The following is a 17,369-nucleotide window of genomic DNA, read 5'->3' as shown; positions in this document are numbered from 1 at the left end:
GACCAGGAAAATTCATTTTTACACGGTAGCCTGTGAGACTTGAATGGTTCTGTAGAATACACTTTGAGAAACACGAGACTACATCATTTTTAAGGTTTGTTTGTTTGTTTTTCCCCAGCTTTCAGATCTAAAAGCCACTTAATTGTATATTTTAAAAGGATGAGTCTTTTAGGATGTGAAGTACCTCTCAACAAAGCTGTCATAAAAAAATTTTTATGGTTCTTTAATCTTCAGAATGAACTACCTAGGTTTGCCTCCACTTTCTACAGCTTGTCTTCAGTTCCTCTTTGGGGGAAAAACCATAGGAGCTTGCCCATATGCCATCCTTTACAGAGAGTGCCATTCAGTGTAGGAAAACTTCTCAAAGTTGCTTTCCTGATTGCAGCTCCTCTGTCTCTCATACCATTGTCTGTGCGTAGTGGATCGTCTCCACCTATACTCAGGTGTGTCTGTTTATCTTGAATTGCTGCCTTCCGAGTAGTGTGCCTTTTTGTAGATTAGGATATCTGTATTTCCACGGTCTTTGCTTTCCTGAGTTAATTCTTTACATTGTCTTCTGCACTGTCAATTTTGGTTCTTTGATAGCATCATTAAACACATTTCTTTTACATTTACTGCTGTTTTTCACACACAAATTCCCTGTTCTTTTAAAAGGCAGCATGGCACAGCTGAAAAAGCATCGGGCTCAGCTCAGAATGGGCTCTTCCACTTCTGGACTGGCTGAGCATTCTGAGGCTGTGTTCTTGCGTGTAGAAAGAGGACAGTGCCTCCCATGCCAGCCTTCAATAATGTCATGTGGCTGTGGCATAGCGCTAAGCACACGGTGCTTGGTCAGGGCTTTTCCTCTTCAGACAGAATTGCGTCTGGGCTGTAGACCCAGTATAAAGCACTTTCCATCGCAGATTTTGTTGACATCTTGTGTGTAATTGTTGAGACACCGAGGAAATGTCGTCACCAGTGCGTTATTCAGTCCTACCATTCCTTAGCACCGGCTTTGGTTCCGTAACTCCTTTCTCAAGGGGATTGCTGTCCATGTGGAGGTGCTGAAAATAGATCTGCCATATTCCATTTCTTGGGCATAATTGGAGATTTGTTGCCTCTGTTGTAAAAGGCCTTCTGGGGGATGCCGAGAGGGCTAGCAAAAGCCCCTGCCCCAAAAGAAATTTATAATCTAACTATGAATAGCAACACTGAATGCATGAAAGGTGATTAAAAAAAAGTGCCCGATGAGCCGGTGGTCACTGTGGGTGGAGAGGACTGGGAAGGACGGTCAGAGGCAGTGGGGCCTGGGGGAGGAGAGAGCCACTTCTTCACCTCCTATGACTTTGTTCCCCCCCTCCTGGGGGAGATCTTTCATGACTATAGTATTGGATACATTGGCCTCATGCATGCCGCTGGTCTCCCTGTCTCCTTCACCACTCCTCCTCATTTCTGCCCAGACACTCCTGTTCACTGGACACACAGAGAGCAAAGTGCGTTTCTTGTTGGCTCGTTGTCTGTCTATCCCCATCAGAATGAGATGCAGGCTCCATGAGGTAGAGACTTTGTCTGGGTCACTGCGTATTTCAGATGCCTTGACCAGTGCTGGGATCCCAGACAGCAGGACTCAGAGAGAGTATGTGTGTGCGTGCGCATGCGCATGTGAACCTTGAGGGCATACTCTGGCCTCTTGCCCTGTGCCTCTCTTGGTTGTGCTGGGATGATAGTTCTATTTCTATAACCCCTGGATTTTTGTCAGAATGAAAGCAGCCTTATCTATGGAATTCTGAAAAGTTCCCCTTATTCTGCATAATTCATAGATTCCATGTGTGCAGTGGTATTAAAAGCTCCATTCTCCCTCACCAAGGACTGTGTAAACAGAACTCTGAAACCAAAACAGTAAGATAGAATTGATCATACGTGGATCAAAATATTAGGAGAAGGGACATAAAAATGAACTTCTATATTACAAAATATTGTAAACAAAGTTGAAAAAATGAAGAATAAAGCTAGAATTTAGCTCATAAAGTTTTTAAAAAATGAAGAATAAAGCTATAATTAGCATCCTTAACGTAGTAAGAACTCTTACAAACTTGGAACATAGCAAAAGGATAAACATACAAAAAGAAAAATAGCCACAACATCTAAAAATAGACAAGCCAAAAGATACACAAATGGTCAGTACCCTGTGGCCTTCATAATAGAATCTTTGAGATGCTGATTAAAGCAAGGGGGAAAATAATTGGCAGATACTGAAAATATCCCCTGTTGGGAAAAGGTTTAGGGAAATAGCCCTCTTCTAGACTGCTGGTACATATGTACATTGATAAAAGCTTTGGGACGACTGGTCTAGTATTTACACAAACTACCCAGTTCGTATAGGGAATAACTTAGTCGGCCCATAAACGCATGCACACGCATTGGAAGACACACACACACACACACACACACACACACACACACGTGCACGCAGACAGAGACCAAACCTGCCCACATTTATCTCCTCTGAAAAAACTCCAGGAGCAGATTCTGAGTGGGAGGGAGGAAGAGGTACCGTGATCTGCTTAGGTCAGGGACTCCTGCCCTTGCTCAGACCAGAAAGCTTTTCCAGAGAGGCAGGACCCGTCCCCTTCCCATCACATAGGACAATGGCTCCCCAAGGAAAGGATGCGTCTGACATGTGTTAGTCTCCTTGGGCTGCCCTAACAAGGAACCACAGAGCAGGTACAGAAATTAGTTTTCTTATAGTCCTGAGGTTAAAAATCCGACCAAGGTGTCAGCCAGTTGATTTTTTTTTTTCCCCGAGCCATCTCTCCTCAGCTTGTAGATAGCCGCCTGCTCCCTCTGCTTTCATGTGGTCTTCGTGTGTGTGTGTGTGTGTGTGTGTGTGTGTACCCATGCCCATGTCCCCTTCTTCTCTAAGCCTGCCAGTTATAGTGGATTAGGGCCTGCCTTAAAGACCTCATTTTAATGTAATTACCGCCTTAGAGAACTTACCTCTAGATACAGTTACATGCTGAGATACTAGGGATTAGGACCTCAACATATGAATTTGGGGGTAGGGACACAAGTCAGCCCCAGACAGCTGTCAGTGTCAACTCGTGTCTCCTTACAGGCACTTGAAGTTTTCCTTTCTTTTCACATAGACGCCCCTGATAGCCTAGTAGTCTCGAGTACAGAGCTCAGCAAGTTCCCCCAGAGGTCTCAAAATGGGAAGATTCCCATGCTAACTTAAAATAGGCTTGAATCACCCGGTTTACTAAATCAGTGTAAAACACAGCAAGAAGCAAGGGGAAAAGGTTAACGCTCTTAGGATAGTGTGCAGGGGCAGGGGGAAAAGCCGTGCTACCCACGTGTTGGGGAACACAGTATGTTACATCTTGCTTCACTGACCACAGCTAAAACAGTGGACCCTCAGGGTTTTATTAGTGTTTCTTGGGTAGAGGACACATGGTGCCAGAATGGGTGCACCAGTGGATGGTCGAATTAAGGCCAAGTTAAGGTATTAACTTTTCATGCATATTTAGTGTTCTGAAAACTTTGTGCTTTTTGCATATTTAATCTCCTGTGTGTTTAGTACCCAGGTGCCTCATGAATATTAGAGACCTCGAGGCCCTTTAGTGCCCTAACACACACAAACACAGGCTGTCTTGTTGCAGAGCACCTACGTTCTTGACTCACCTCAGGAATTCTGCCCAAATCTAAAACTCTGCTTACTTGGTGACTTAAACCTCTCGAAACAATGTACTGATGTCTTACAAACATCTGTACTCACCGAGCTGGAAATTCTCAGTGATTATGAGAGTGTTCTGTGTGGGCATTACCCTCTCCTCGCAGCTTAAGCCCACGGGGACCATGTTCTTTGATTTGCTACCGCAGCAGTGATCTACTCCCTGATGTGGAACTCAGCAGAACGGGGTGATGGCAACATTGTTTGAATGCCAGTAGACTGGCTCTGAGCTGAGACCCTTTTGTGTGGGCTAGAGCTGCCCTTTGATGCTAAATGCGATTCGGAGGGGGCACCAGAGGAAACTGCCAGGAAGTGGAATCTTGCTTTAGAGATTCAGGAAAGTCTGGAACTTGATTTCCTTTTGGCACTAGAGTCTGTGTCAGGCCCCCAAAAGGACTTGGCTTTGTTTCCATTTCCATTTTCCGTTTTTTCTTTTTTCAGTTCTAGAGAGGGAATCTTTTGCTCAGTAGCTGAATTTACTGTATCCTCCCAGCTTGGTATAGCTAGTGGGGGTCTTCTGTAGAACAGGATGTAACATTAGTAACTCCAAGCTTACTGTGCTGACTCTGAAAATTATTCAGACTTCTTGTGTCTTCATACTCACTTTCGAAAGGGCTTTAAAAATATACTGTTGTAGAAATATTTTACATTTTTAAAATTGGAAAATATGATTTGTGGTCCCTTACATGTTTCCTTTCTCTTTGTCCCCTGTCTCTTCAGGTCTGTGCGTGCTTGGGTTAGGCAAGAATACACACTTAGATATTTGTGGTAGAATCTTAACCCAATCAGCTCTGAATTATGTCTGCAAGAAAGAATCTAGAATTCCTTCCAGTGGTCTAAAGAAAATAGAAACTTAATTGCTACTTTGTGCAAATCTTTCTAAATGTGGGAAGACAATATTGTGATTTATCTCCCCCCACCATTAACAGGTAGCATATGTCTAATTTTATGGACAATATACCTTCCCTAAGAGCATTTTGTGTGCATTAAATCATTTATCTCAACATCTCCTGAGATTTATAAATGAAACAAAAAATTTCCCAAGTTCCAAAATTGTGTTGGTTATGAAGTTAGCTAGGAAATCTGGTACTATTGACTAAAGTTTAATATTCTTTGTCATGTTGTATGTCCATTAAAAGAAAAAATTTAAATTATGGTATTTTAAACATTTTAACGATTTATTTATTTGAGAGAGAGCATGATTGGGGCATGGGGGCAGGAAAGGCAAGAGGGACAAGCAGACTCCCTGCTGAGCTCAGAGCCAGATGTGGGGCTCAGTCTCCTCTCTCTGAGATCATGACCTGAGCTGAAACCAAGAGTTGGACACTTAACCAGCTGAGCCACCCAGGTGCCCCCATATTTTAAACATTTTAAATGAATGAATTATTCAGTTGAAAGGTATGACTTTATAGTGAACTAGTTGTTCATGTAGTTCTAGAACATAGAAAATATGAAAATGTTTCCTGCAAGTCTGCAAATTCTGACATTATCCTGATAGCAAAACTAGAACACTGATCAGAAAACTGTAGGTCAACTTCATTCTGAATACAGAAACTCTAAATAAATATTAAGTCAAATCCAGCAATGTATTTTTTAAATGCCCCATTATGACCTTAGTAGGACTTATTTCAAAAGCAAGCATGGTTCAGCCTCAGAAAATGTCTTCCCATTATAACCTGCATGAAGGAAGTAATTGTTAAAACCACATAGTCCTGTCACTAGGTGCCCAGATGGCATTTAATGAAATCCACTTCGAAAACCAAACAAACTATTAGTAAATTAGACATGGAAAGGGAATTTCTTTGTTTGGTAATGATGGCATCTGCTGAAAATGTCCCGCAAACTATATTTAATGGCGCAACAGCCTCATTGAAGATGGGAATAAAGCAAGGAGGGGGAGCTTGCTTGCTAATAGTATCTGTACCAGTGGTTCTCACCAATCAGAGGGGTCCCTTCTACAGGAAGAGACGACACCATCATTATTTGCATGTGATTTGAATATCTCTCCCAGAAAATCCAAGAGAAAAAGCTTTAAAAAAAAGTCATGAGAGTTCATGAGTATAAGGTAACATATGCAAAATTGACTTGCAAAAATCCCGAGTTTCCCCTACACACGGCAGCATTCGTGCAGTCAAATGGAGGAACAAAGCCCCTGGACAGTTGCCTCACAAGTATAAAATGCTATCAAGAAAGGAATACAGGGGGGCGCCTGGGTGGCTCAGTGGGTTAAGCCTCTGTGTTCAGCTCAGGTCATGATCTCAGAGTCCTGGGATCAAGCCCCAGGCATCTGGCTCTGCTTGGCAGGGAGCCTGCTTCCCTCTCTCTCTGCCTGCCTGCCTCTGCCTACTTGTGATCTCTGTCTGTCAAATAAATAAATAAAAATCTTTAAAAAAAAAAATCTTCAAAAAGGAAAAAACAAAGGGATACAGGTATCAAGAAAGGCATCCTCAATAACTGGAAAAACATGTCATATCTCTGGGGAGATGAAGCCATAGTTGTACATGGTGCTGGTTTTAATTTGGCAACAGGCTCCATTTAATTTGGCAAAGACTTGTGCCTTTGTTCTCCACTGCTTTCTCTGGAAGGAGGTAGTGCTGGCCAGCATTATCTCCTCATTTTACCAGTGAGGAAGCTGAGACATCAGGTAGTTTTCTGTGATACGGAGCATCCGTGCCAAATTCATGGGACATACGCCTAGATAGTACCTGACCTCAGATTCTTGGCTTCATGGCTGTTTCATTCTAGCTTGGTTTCTGTGTTCTCTTCAGCTCAGCATATGTATATTTCCTCAAAAAAAATGACTCTGTGAACCAGGTATCAGATTGAGGATGATAATTCTTTCTCTGTTATGTTGTGGTTATTTTCATTTATAGTAGTAAAAGCACCCCTGTTAGCAGCCCCACCCCCACTCGTCAGCTCTCTCTGCCTGCCTGTTATCAGGACACTTGGGATTGCATTGAGGGTCCACCCCATTAATCCAGGATAATCTCCCCATCACAAAGCCCTTAATTTAATCATGCCTCTGTGCGCTCTGCCTGAAGAACGCACACTCTGCAGGCAGTCAGCCGAGGGAGTACTACCCTATTGCTGTCTTGTTGACCTTAACCATGCCACTTCACCTCTTTGAACTCTGGTTTCTCCATCTGAAAATAGAACTCATACATGCCAATCTCAGACCTTTTTTTTTTTTTTTGAAAGGGCTAAGAGAAACAGTGTTGATTGAAATATTGCTGGGTTTGTTTTTTTCTCTAAACTTGCTTTTAAAGCTTTGTTGTGATTTGTCTTCGTGGCTTAAGCCAATATGATCCCAGGCATTTAGTAGTTGCCCATTAATTAATGTTCACAAGTCGTTGGTCTTCTGCAGGGTGGTGTGGCATTGCGTTGTCAAGCAGGGTGTCCGCAGCTGGACACGGCTTGGTAGCAATGATTCCTCTGGAAATAGCCTGTGTACGACGGTTAAGTGTCAGGAGCTTAGCAAACTGGGGAGACATATGCAAAGCAGAACCCGCAGCACTGTGGTTTCTTGCCAGTGTGCTAAACCGAGCGCGCGTATGAAGCAGGGAGAGAATGGTTGGTCCAGAAAGAAAAAAGTTAGGAGTGGGCTTCATGAGTGTCCCACTAGCTTACTCTGTAACACACCTGTGCACACGCACACACACTGCATACAAAGTTGATTTTTAAATAAAAAAATATTTTTTTTAACATCTCTATGGACCTTGGTGGCTGTGGGCTGTGTGCTCATAGCTCAGTGTGAACATCTCCTGAGAGGGTCCCTCCAATTGGATGTTAACCTCCTTGAGACCAGGAATCGCTGGGGTGGGGATGTGTGTCCTCTCTTAGGCTTTGTGGATGGGGACGAGGGATTGAACGCTGCAGTTGGAACCATCCTGGCAAAGTGAAACATTACTATGGGGCATGAAGTTATTGATGGAGCCAAGGCTTTGGCTGATGAGTCATTTGGCTTATGGAGATGCTGCGTCACAGGATGTCCTAACGACCTCCCTGACTCATCTGTGTGGCCCGTGGTGTCCAAGAAGCCTCGCACAGTGACCATGCATCACTGAAGGAGCCAAGGAATGGGGTAGCCTTTCTTCTGTGATCCTTTCTGCCTCTGGATGGCTGTCTGAGGGGGAGAGGCAGAAGGGGTAGCCTTGGAGCAGGAAAAAGGGGGTAGCCAAGGAGCAGCAGAGGGGGGAGCATCAGGAAGCCCAGGGAGGGCTGGATGCGCAGCAGAGGGAGCCCAGTGGCACCTGTTGGGGCAGGGTATGGCCCGGGGCACATATCACTGAGCTCAGGCTGTACCAAATTTTTAGCGCATTTAGGATTTATATTTATTAACAACAGTCATCGCTGTATGTAGGATTAAATGCTGTATTTAGGATTGAATTTGATGCTTTTTAGGTGCTCATATCAGGCATTCTGTATGAGGTTGGCAGGCTTTGAGAGGGTCTTTAGTGGAAAGAAACATTAAATGTATTTACTCAGGAGTGAGAACAGTCATTGGAGAGTTCATTGGGTTAAGTAAATGCAAAAGTCAGAACAGGGCGTCAGTGGAGGAGATTAGAGGACCAGCAGCAGTCAGACAAAGCATTTCGGACACGGAACCATACTAGGGACTTGTAGGACAGAGTCAGTGGGTCCCAGCGGGGACAGCGTGCTAAGGGCAGGCCTAAAGGAGGCTTCAGGCAGTCACTCAGGAATGATGGGCCTCTCCGGCCTGGGCCGGGTCCAGACACACCCCGTCTCCTTTCACTACACTTTATTGCACTTTGCAGATACCAGGTTTTTGTTGTTGTTTTTTTTTTAATGAATTGAAGGTTTGTGGCAACCCATTTTTCCAACAACATTTGCTCACTTCATGCCTCTGTATCACAGTTTGGTTATTTTCACAGTATTTCAAACTCTTTTGGTTATTGTTATATTTGTGAATGGTGATCTGTGATTACAACTTGCCGGAAGCTCAGAAGATGTTCAGCAGTTTTTAAGCAACAAAGTATTTTTAAATTAAGGCATGTATATTGTTCTTTAGACACAATGCTGTTGCACCTTAATGGACTGCAGGATAGTATAAGCGTAACTTTAGTATGCACTGGGAAACCAGAACATTCCTCCAACTCTCTTTATCGCAATATTCGCTTGTTGTGGTGTGGAACCAAACCTATGGTTTTCTCCAATTCTGCCTGTTGTATACACAGGGGGTATACCCAGGGGAGTTTCCCGCCAGAGCAAAAGAAGTGCTCTGTGCTGAGGTTCATCTCACAACTCACAAGCAAATTGGAATGTTCCAGAAATTTTGAGGTCATTCTCTTCTATGCTGTTTAATCTGTTTAAAATAACTATTAAGGAAGAAGATGCTTTGGAATGAAGATGATTGTAATGTTAATGACAGATTTTAGCCAGTAACTCTGTTTTCATTTTTCTCTTCAGTGTCAAATCAACAGTGCCTTGACTTCTTTCCATACCGCATTGGAGCTTGCGATAGACCAGAGAGAAATCCAACACGTCTGTCTGTATGAAATAGGTAAATATGAGCTGTCTCTCCAGCTTCTTGTCACACCATGGCATGAATGCGTTCCACTTGCGTCCGGCTGGACGGCCAGCTTCTGGTGGCGGATCTTAATGCTTCTTGTGCAGGTCCGCCTTTTTCATGCTCTTCGGTTTGGGTCTTTGTAAAATGCTTGCTGCCTTTTATGAGAATCAGACCTTGTTACCGTAGCACAAGCGATGATACTTATCTCAGGGATTGTCCTTGCTGCTTTAGAATTTATTCTTTATAACATTCTGATTTTAGGATATTAGGTCATGTTAAAAGAATGGACTGAAACTCTTTTGTAACCACTTTATCTGACTGCACATTAGAATCTAAACTATGTTTCCTTCCCTCGCACCCAAGGGAATCTTTTTTTTTTTTTAACCTGGGAATGAAACATAGGGTCTGGGAGAGAGTTGGGCACGGGAGCCCCAATCCTAGCCCTTCCCCTGACTAGCTCGGAGACCTGGGAAGAGTTGTGGAAGCCTCATGGTTGCCTCGAGTGTGGCGGTGCCTGCCCTCAGTGGTCGCAAGAGTGAGATTTCGGTGGGCATCAGCCCTCCCCGCATGTGTGAGTGCCTGCCTTCTGCTTCTCTCCTCCTGCAGACAAATTTCTAAGCAGACATGGAAATATTTCTTTGCTTCCTGCTTTCTCCCTCCTGTGCCAAAATTGTTACTATGAGTTTTTTGCTGATGCACTAAAATTTTCCTGTCCTGCTGTTGAGCAATTTCATAATCGTTTCTGTAGCAGTTGCTCTGTGGGGCTCAGGAGAATTAGCACAACAGTTGAAACAACAATGACACAATGTAATAAGGGGCTCCTGTGGTTAGGGCTTCGGTCCAGTATGACAAGGTCACATCATACGGCACCTAGAAAGGGAATGAAGAAGTCAGGGAGCAGAGAAGTGATGAGGTCATGATGGGATCAACAGGGAAAATCGGAACTCCAAGGTCCTCTGCAGAGAGGGGACGAAGAAATGGGGAATGCTCAGGTAGCATTTACTACCCATCAGGTCCAGACCGTATGATGCTTGCCACTTGTTTATCTGCTGTGGACTTAGTTGTTGTCTTGGATAATTTTAAATCTTCTTAAAAATACACACTAAAAGATTGGGAACTTCCCAGTAAAATAGTACTGTGTTTTAAGTACCTCTTATGGTTTAGGGAAAGGAGCTGAAGTATAATCCAATGCAAAATATATTTTTATGTCCTCTACCCTGCTGGAGCTCTGGCTAGTAGCCATAAGGTAGGATGGGATGTATTTCAAAGACCTTGAATTAACAACTAGATTTTGTGGCCATTTTTGGTCTTAAGATACTGCTGCCTTTTTTTTTTTTTTTTCCACTTTTATTGAGATATAATTGACGTAAAATGTATTAGTCTAAGTTGTATGACATAATGACTTGATAAGTCCATGGATTACAAAGTGATTAGGATGGCCCGTCTTGGTGCACCCTTTCAAGGTCTGTGGCAGAATGGAGGGTTAGACCTGAAGGAGGCTTGGAGATCATTGAAGTGTAACCCCAAAGGCTTAGGAAGGTTAACCCAAGAAAAAGTAGCACAATTGTAACTCAGGCTTCTTATTCATACTCAGTGCTCCTTCCAAGCCTACTTTGCATTTAACTCCCATCATCTAGGATGGACATGATTTGCCCCAATTTTTACTGGAAACTATGTCGACTTCCTATCCTATCCCATAGAATCTGACACTGGGTTTTCTAGAAGTGTGGATCCCTGTCATCCTTGTACTTCAAAGGCAGATCCGAGATGACACAAGATACGAGAATTGATTGCGGAGGGCATGCTGTGGACAGGAGAGAGCAATGGCCTTCACTCCTTATCCTTTCCTCTCACTAGCTCTGTGGCCTTGACCAAGTCACCAGCCTCTCCATGCCTTAGATTTTCTCCTTGGTAAAATGAGGATGCCATCCGCCAGTTTAGGAAGCCCCTAGTAGAATTAGAATTATACACAGGTGCCGGGCTCAGGCAGTGGGAGGTACATTTCTAAAAAGGAGGATAGAATTCCTCGCGTTTTCGTGGCTGCTGCTGCTTACCAGAATGCCTGTCTCATGTTGTGATCCAGGAAAGACAGGGATCTTTCTCAGCCCTGCTGCCAACCTGCAGAAGGAAGGTGGGCAAGTACTTAATTTCTGACTGGCTTGTTTCCACTTCCCACAAGGGTTTGAGAATTAATAGTAATCATTAAGGAGCCATGAGTGCATGAAGGCTTTTTGAGGTAGTCACTTCACTGCTGCTTTTTCTATGTCTGGGGCTGCTCTTGGGGAAGTACTGCTGGGCTTCAAATTCATCTCACAACCATACTGGAGTGCAGGATACAAATCAGAGTATTTTCATAGAAATCTTCACGTCCCTCTATATTGCTTTTAAAAAGGGGGAGTCATCTGGGTGGCTCAGTTGGTTAAGCAGCTGCCTTTGGCTCATGTCATGAAACCAGGGTCCTGGGATCGAGCCCCAGATGGGGCTCTTGCTGAGCCAGGACCCTGCTTCTTCTCCCTTTCCTCCCTGCTTGTGCTCTCTCATTATCTCTCTCCCACTCTCTCAAATAGGTAAAATCTTAAAAAAAAAATATATATATATATATATATATATATTTATTTGTTGGTGGGGGGCAGAGGGAGAGGGAGAGAGATTCTTAAGAAGAGGCCAAGGCGGGGCTCCATCTCCCAACCCTGAGATCACCACCTGGGCCGAAACCAAGAGTTGGATGCTCAACCGACTGCTCCCCAAGGCGCCCCTCACTCTACTGCTTCTAAATGACTTCATGGGCTGTGAAATCACAAGTGCCTTGTCTTACTCAAAACATCACACTGAGGGGCACCTGGGTGGCTCAGTGAGTTAAGCCTCTGCTTTCGGCTCGGGTCGTGATCTCAGGGTCCTGGGATCGAGTCCCGCATTGGGCTCTCTGCTCAGCGGGGAGCCTGCTACCCTCTCTCTCTCTCTCTCTCTGCCTGCCTCTCTGTCCACTTGTGATCTCTCTCTGTCAAATAAATAAAATCTTAAAAAAAAAAATCACACTGAGGTTGCTGGGCGGATGGGGGTAGGGAGAGGGGAGTGGGGTTATGGACATTGGGGAGGGAATGTGCTATGGTGAGTGCTGTGAAGTGCATAAACCTGGAGATTCACAGACCTGTACCCCTGGGAATAAAAATACATTATATGTTTATTAAAAAAAATTATGTTAAAAAAGGAAAAAAAGTCACACTGAAAATATTTAAGGGACAAAAGATCATCTTTGGGTTTTCGGGGGTGGTGTACATGCGACACCCAGACAATGATCATCAGCAGTATCAGATTTCTGGCTTAAGGATGGGGTATAAATCATGACTTGAGGGTCCCCCACTAAAAATATTTCATTCCTAGGTTGGTGCAGCATGATCGAGCTGAACTTCAAGGATGCATTTGATTCCTTTGAGAGGCTGAAAAACGAATCCAGGTGGTCCCAGTGCTATTATGCCTACTTAACTGCGGGTGAGTAGCCCACTTTGGTGAGTTCTGTCTCCCACACGCACTGGCGGGCGGGAGGGCATGGCGTTCATTTCCTCACTTTTCTCCAGAATGCTCATGTGTTGTACTACTCCATGCTGCGGTTTCACTGACTCAGCGGGACCCTGCACGCCTGTGCACCAGCTCCCCCTCTGGGCTGTGTTGGTCGCCGGCTCTGTCCTGAAAATGCTCATTATGATCATGGTTTCTCTGCATTCTGCCCTCAGCAGCCTCAGCTGATCCTTACTCTTATCCTTTGCGTTCTACAATATGGTTTTTAGTCTTTAAGAATTTAAACAGTTTTGAGAGAATTGAACATGTCTTAAATTGGGCTTGTATTTCTGCTTGGAGTGTTCATGCCCTGGTTACAAAGTTGTGCAGATTTTGAGTCGTCTGCTCCAAACCTGTTTTACCTATTAAGCTTGTTTACAGTTTGATTTTGCAGAGCAAGAGGTTTTTGAACACTGCCCATTGTTAAGCAGGAACACCTGTCATTGCTGAGCTGAATGAGCTGGCGTGGACTTTTTTTGTCCTCCCATCAGGAGATAAAGATGTGCTGCCACCTAGTGGACATAGGGTTGTCTGTGCCCTGTGGGACATAAAGCGCTGTCGAGAAGGTGGGACCCCAAGAAACCCAGTGCGTTTTCTGCCTCTAATGCTGACCTCTCCTTAATCAGCCATTTAAGTGATTCTTTTACTTAAAGCGCAAGACTAATCCAAACATAATTTTAAATTTTTAGGTATCTCTATTTCTCTGTTTGGATTTGGACTGTCATTCCAGTCCATTAACTGATCTGTTTAAAGTAAGAGAATCAACAGTGGCCAGTATGCACGTCCTGGAGGTTTAGAAAGTGGAGCTCACTAGGACCAAGTATGAAATCCCTTTACACCCACATTCTTTTTTTCTTTTTTTTAATTAATTTATTTATTTGTCAGAGAGAGAGAGAGACCACAAGTAGGCTGAGAGGCAGGCAGAGGCAGAGGGAGAAGCAGGTTCCCTGCTGAGCAAGGAGCCCGATGTGGGACTCGATCCCAGGACGCTGGGATCATGACCTGAGCCGAAGGCAGCCGCTTAACCAACTGAGCCACCCAGGCGTCCCAACACCCACATTCTTTAGTGCAGTCCCCGTCGTGCATACCTTTTTGTATAGCTCTGTCACTGATGTTTGAATGGGATTATTTTCAGTATACTGGTTAGGATACTGTGTCTCACACCGTAAGAGTTGTTGTATGGGACTCACAGGCCTCTCAGAGGACAGTGGCAGCCATCTACAGAGCGGCCTCCAAGGTGTGCCCGGCATGTTGAGGAGTGGGTAAACTGAAAAGCGGAGGTCTTCACAACAACCCACCCATCAGTTGTTAATGTGTTATGGACTCACACAGTCAGTTGTGGGGAACTGTTTCTTTTTTAATCTTCATTGAGCATAGAACATAAAGAAATAAATGTACAGTGTGGCTGTGTATGGGAGCATTTACTCTCCAAATACTGGAAATACCAGGATTATAACAGCTTGTAGGAGCTGGTAAAGCATGAAAGCCTCGTCTCTGCTTTTGCAAAGGGGTTTTATGCAGATGGTAAGTTGTGTCAGGAGTTCCCAGGAAAGGGGCAGATCACTTCTGTCCTGCAAGCTGTCATTGGAGTTGGCCCTGAAGGACAGGTACATATCGACAGGCTGAGCTAGAGAGGAGGGGCACTTGGACCAGAAACGCTGCCACCAGGGGCTTTGTTTCTGGTATAGTTCAGTTGTAAAACATACATAACATAAAATCTACCATTTTACCCATGTTGAAGCATTCAGTTCAGTGGCATTATGTACAGCAACCTTGTTACGCAGCCATGACTGCTGTCTGTCTCTTGTTTAAATTCTGTGACACTGTAGAAATGTTATGAATGATCTGAGGAGCACCTCAGGCATAGCTAAAACAGACATTACTCTTTTTCAGTGGCTTACTGTGGGTTAGGCTTAGGCAGGTCTTTTAACTATCTTGGAACTTTACATCCTCTGATCTATAGCCTGATAGGTTTGGCAAAACAATCATTGCATTTCCTTCTGGTTTTGAAATGCTGCAAGAGAGGAGCAAGATGGTGGAGGAGTAGGAGACCTAAATTTCATCTGGTCCCAGGAATTCAGCTAGATATTATCAAACCATTCTGAACACCTACAGACTCAACAGGAGATTGAAGAAAACAATAGCAGCAATTCTATGAACAGAAAAGCAACCACTTTCAGGAAGGTCTCTTCTGATTTGTTTAGTGTATATTTTCGGGGGGGGGGGGTCATTATTACCCTTTTAGCATTTTGTTCTCTCATTCATCTCTTCTTTGGACAAAATGACAAAACAGAAAAACTCACCTCAAAAAAAAAAAAATTAAGAGGCAGTACCTACCGCCAGGGACCTAATCAATACAGACATTAGTAAGATGTCAGAATTAGAGTTCAGAATGATGATTGTAAAGATACTAGCGGGGCTTGAAAGAGGCATAGAAGATACTGGAAAATTGTTTCTGGAGAAATAACTAAAATATAACCAAGTGGAAATAAAAAAGGCTGTTAATGAGGTACAATAAAAAATGGAGGCTCTAACTGCTAGGACAAATGAGGCAGAAGAAAGAATTAGTGATCTAGAAGACCAAATGATGGAGAATAAAGAAGCTGGAAAAAAGACATAAGCAACTACTGGATCATGAGTGGAGAATTCAAGAGATAAGTGATATCATAAGACAAAACAGTATTAGAATCATTGGGATCCAAGAAGAAGAGAGAAAGAAGCATAGAAGGTATATTGGAACAAATTATAGTGGAGAACCTCCCTAATCTGGGGAAGGGAACAGGCATCAAAATCCAGGAGACACAGAGAACCCCCCTCGAAATCAATAAAAATAGATCTACACCCCATCATCTAATAGTAGAACTTAAAGTCTGAGACAAAGAGAAAATCCTTAAAGCAGTTCAGGACAAGAGGTCTATAACCTATAATATGAGACATATTAGATTGGCAGCAGACTTACCCACATAGACCTGGCAGGCCAGAAAGGACTGGCATGATACATTCAGAGCACTAAACAAGAAAAATATGCAGCCAAGAATACTATATCCAGCTAGGCTGTCACTGAAAATAGAAGGAGAGAAAAAAAGCTTCTAGGACAAACAAAAAATAAAAGAATTTACGAACACAAATGAGCCCTATAGGAAATATTGAAAGTGGTCCTCTAAGCAAAGAGAGAGCCTAAAAGTAACATAGACCAGAAAGGAGCGGAGACAATATACAGTAACAGTCACCTTACAAGCAATGCAGTGGCACTAAATTCATATCTTTCAATAGTTACCCTGAACATAAATGGGCTAACTGCCCCCAATCAAAAGACGCAGTGTATTAGAATGAAAAAAAAAAAAAAAAAAAACCATCAAATGCTGTCTTCAAGAGACTCTTTTTAGACCCACAAACACCTCCAGATTTAAAGTGGGTGGAGGGGAACAAAACATTCAGCCTAATCCCTTCTACTCCCAGTAGAAAATCTTCTGCCTCTCCCATCACCTTGACGCCCGCAGCCTTCTGTGAGTCTCGGTGCTTTTGCTGCTTTGGTCTGGCCAAAGCTGTCCATTCTCTGACATGCGATGGCCCTGTGCTCTGCTTGGCCAAGACCCAAACTGTGAGTAGAGGACCACCTAATTTTAGGAGTGAGTAGAGGACCACCTACTTTTAGGAGCACTCAAATAGAGGAGGAGAAACCAGGTCCTCTAGCTGGGGATTGAAAAACAACATGTGCCAAAGATAACATCTAAGAGAAAATTGAAAACGGATTCAGTGCCATTGGAATTGAGAAGCTGGTAATGTTTCACCTTCAAAGATGAAGCGAAGGAAATGTGATTAAGTCTTTGCCTGGGGATTGGGATGGGTGAAAATTGTGTACAGATTATCAAAGTCTTATCCTCCTCCAAGGCTTAGCCTGACTCCTAGCTCCTCAAAAGTTTTCCTGATCACTCCAAAGAGAAATGACCCCTTCTCTTCCTGAACTTTTCCCAAAGCACTTTGGTTTTTCTTCTCTTGAGGCTCTTCTCACCATATACATTGTAACTCTGGGACTATGTGTGGGTCTTATTTCTCCAGCTGAAATTTACATCTCTTTCTGGGTTAAGCATGTGTTTCTTCTTTACGCTCTTGCAGTTGGCTTGTAGGTGGTAGGTGGCCAATGAACAGGTGTGAGGCTAATTTCATGACTTTCTTTCCAGGCATAGGGGTAGCCTCTTTCCATCAGGAAGCTTCATGATCCTCTTACTGTTCTTTCTTCCTTAAATTCTCTTTTATTCCACTTTCTGAGCATGTGGGCTCCAGCTAGACTGTATACTGTGACAATAGCTGGGAATTACATCTCATCCAAGACTAGCATCCAACAAGAGGATTAAGACTGGTCTTCCTTTATGTCCCCACAAAGCTCTGGGAACCCAGTTAGGTGGGAAATAGTTGTTGAATCAATGGCATGACAGTCTACAGGATGGCATAGGCCTTTGTGTAACAGTCTTTAAAAATATGTGCTCCCGGGCGCCTGGGTGGCTCAGTGGGTTAATCCACTGCCTTCGGCTCAGGTCATGATCTCAGGGTCCTGGGATCGAGTCCCGCATCGGG

General features: G+C 43.7%; 1 protein-coding gene across 1 annotated transcript in view; it reads left to right on the top strand.

The window, feature by feature from the left end:
• The window catches only part of TTC39C (tetratricopeptide repeat domain 39C), a 106,719-nt gene that overhangs the window by 78,865 nt on the left and 10,485 nt on the right, over positions 1-17,369 (top strand). Inside the window, exons 7-8 of the mRNA XM_047698288.1 lie at positions 9,137-9,230; positions 12,621-12,728. Coding sequence (XP_047554244.1) covers positions 9,137-9,230; positions 12,621-12,728 — 202 coding nt within the window. The remainder of the gene's footprint in view (positions 1-9,136; positions 9,231-12,620; positions 12,729-17,369) is intronic.

This window comes from Lutra lutra, chromosome 12 (assembly GCF_902655055.1).
Source record: "Lutra lutra chromosome 12, mLutLut1.2, whole genome shotgun sequence".
In the NCBI taxonomy this organism is placed as follows: domain Eukaryota; kingdom Metazoa; phylum Chordata; class Mammalia; order Carnivora; family Mustelidae; genus Lutra; species Lutra lutra.
Note: the sequence above shows the minus strand (reverse complement) of the source record. Positions and strands in the feature narration are given on the sequence as shown.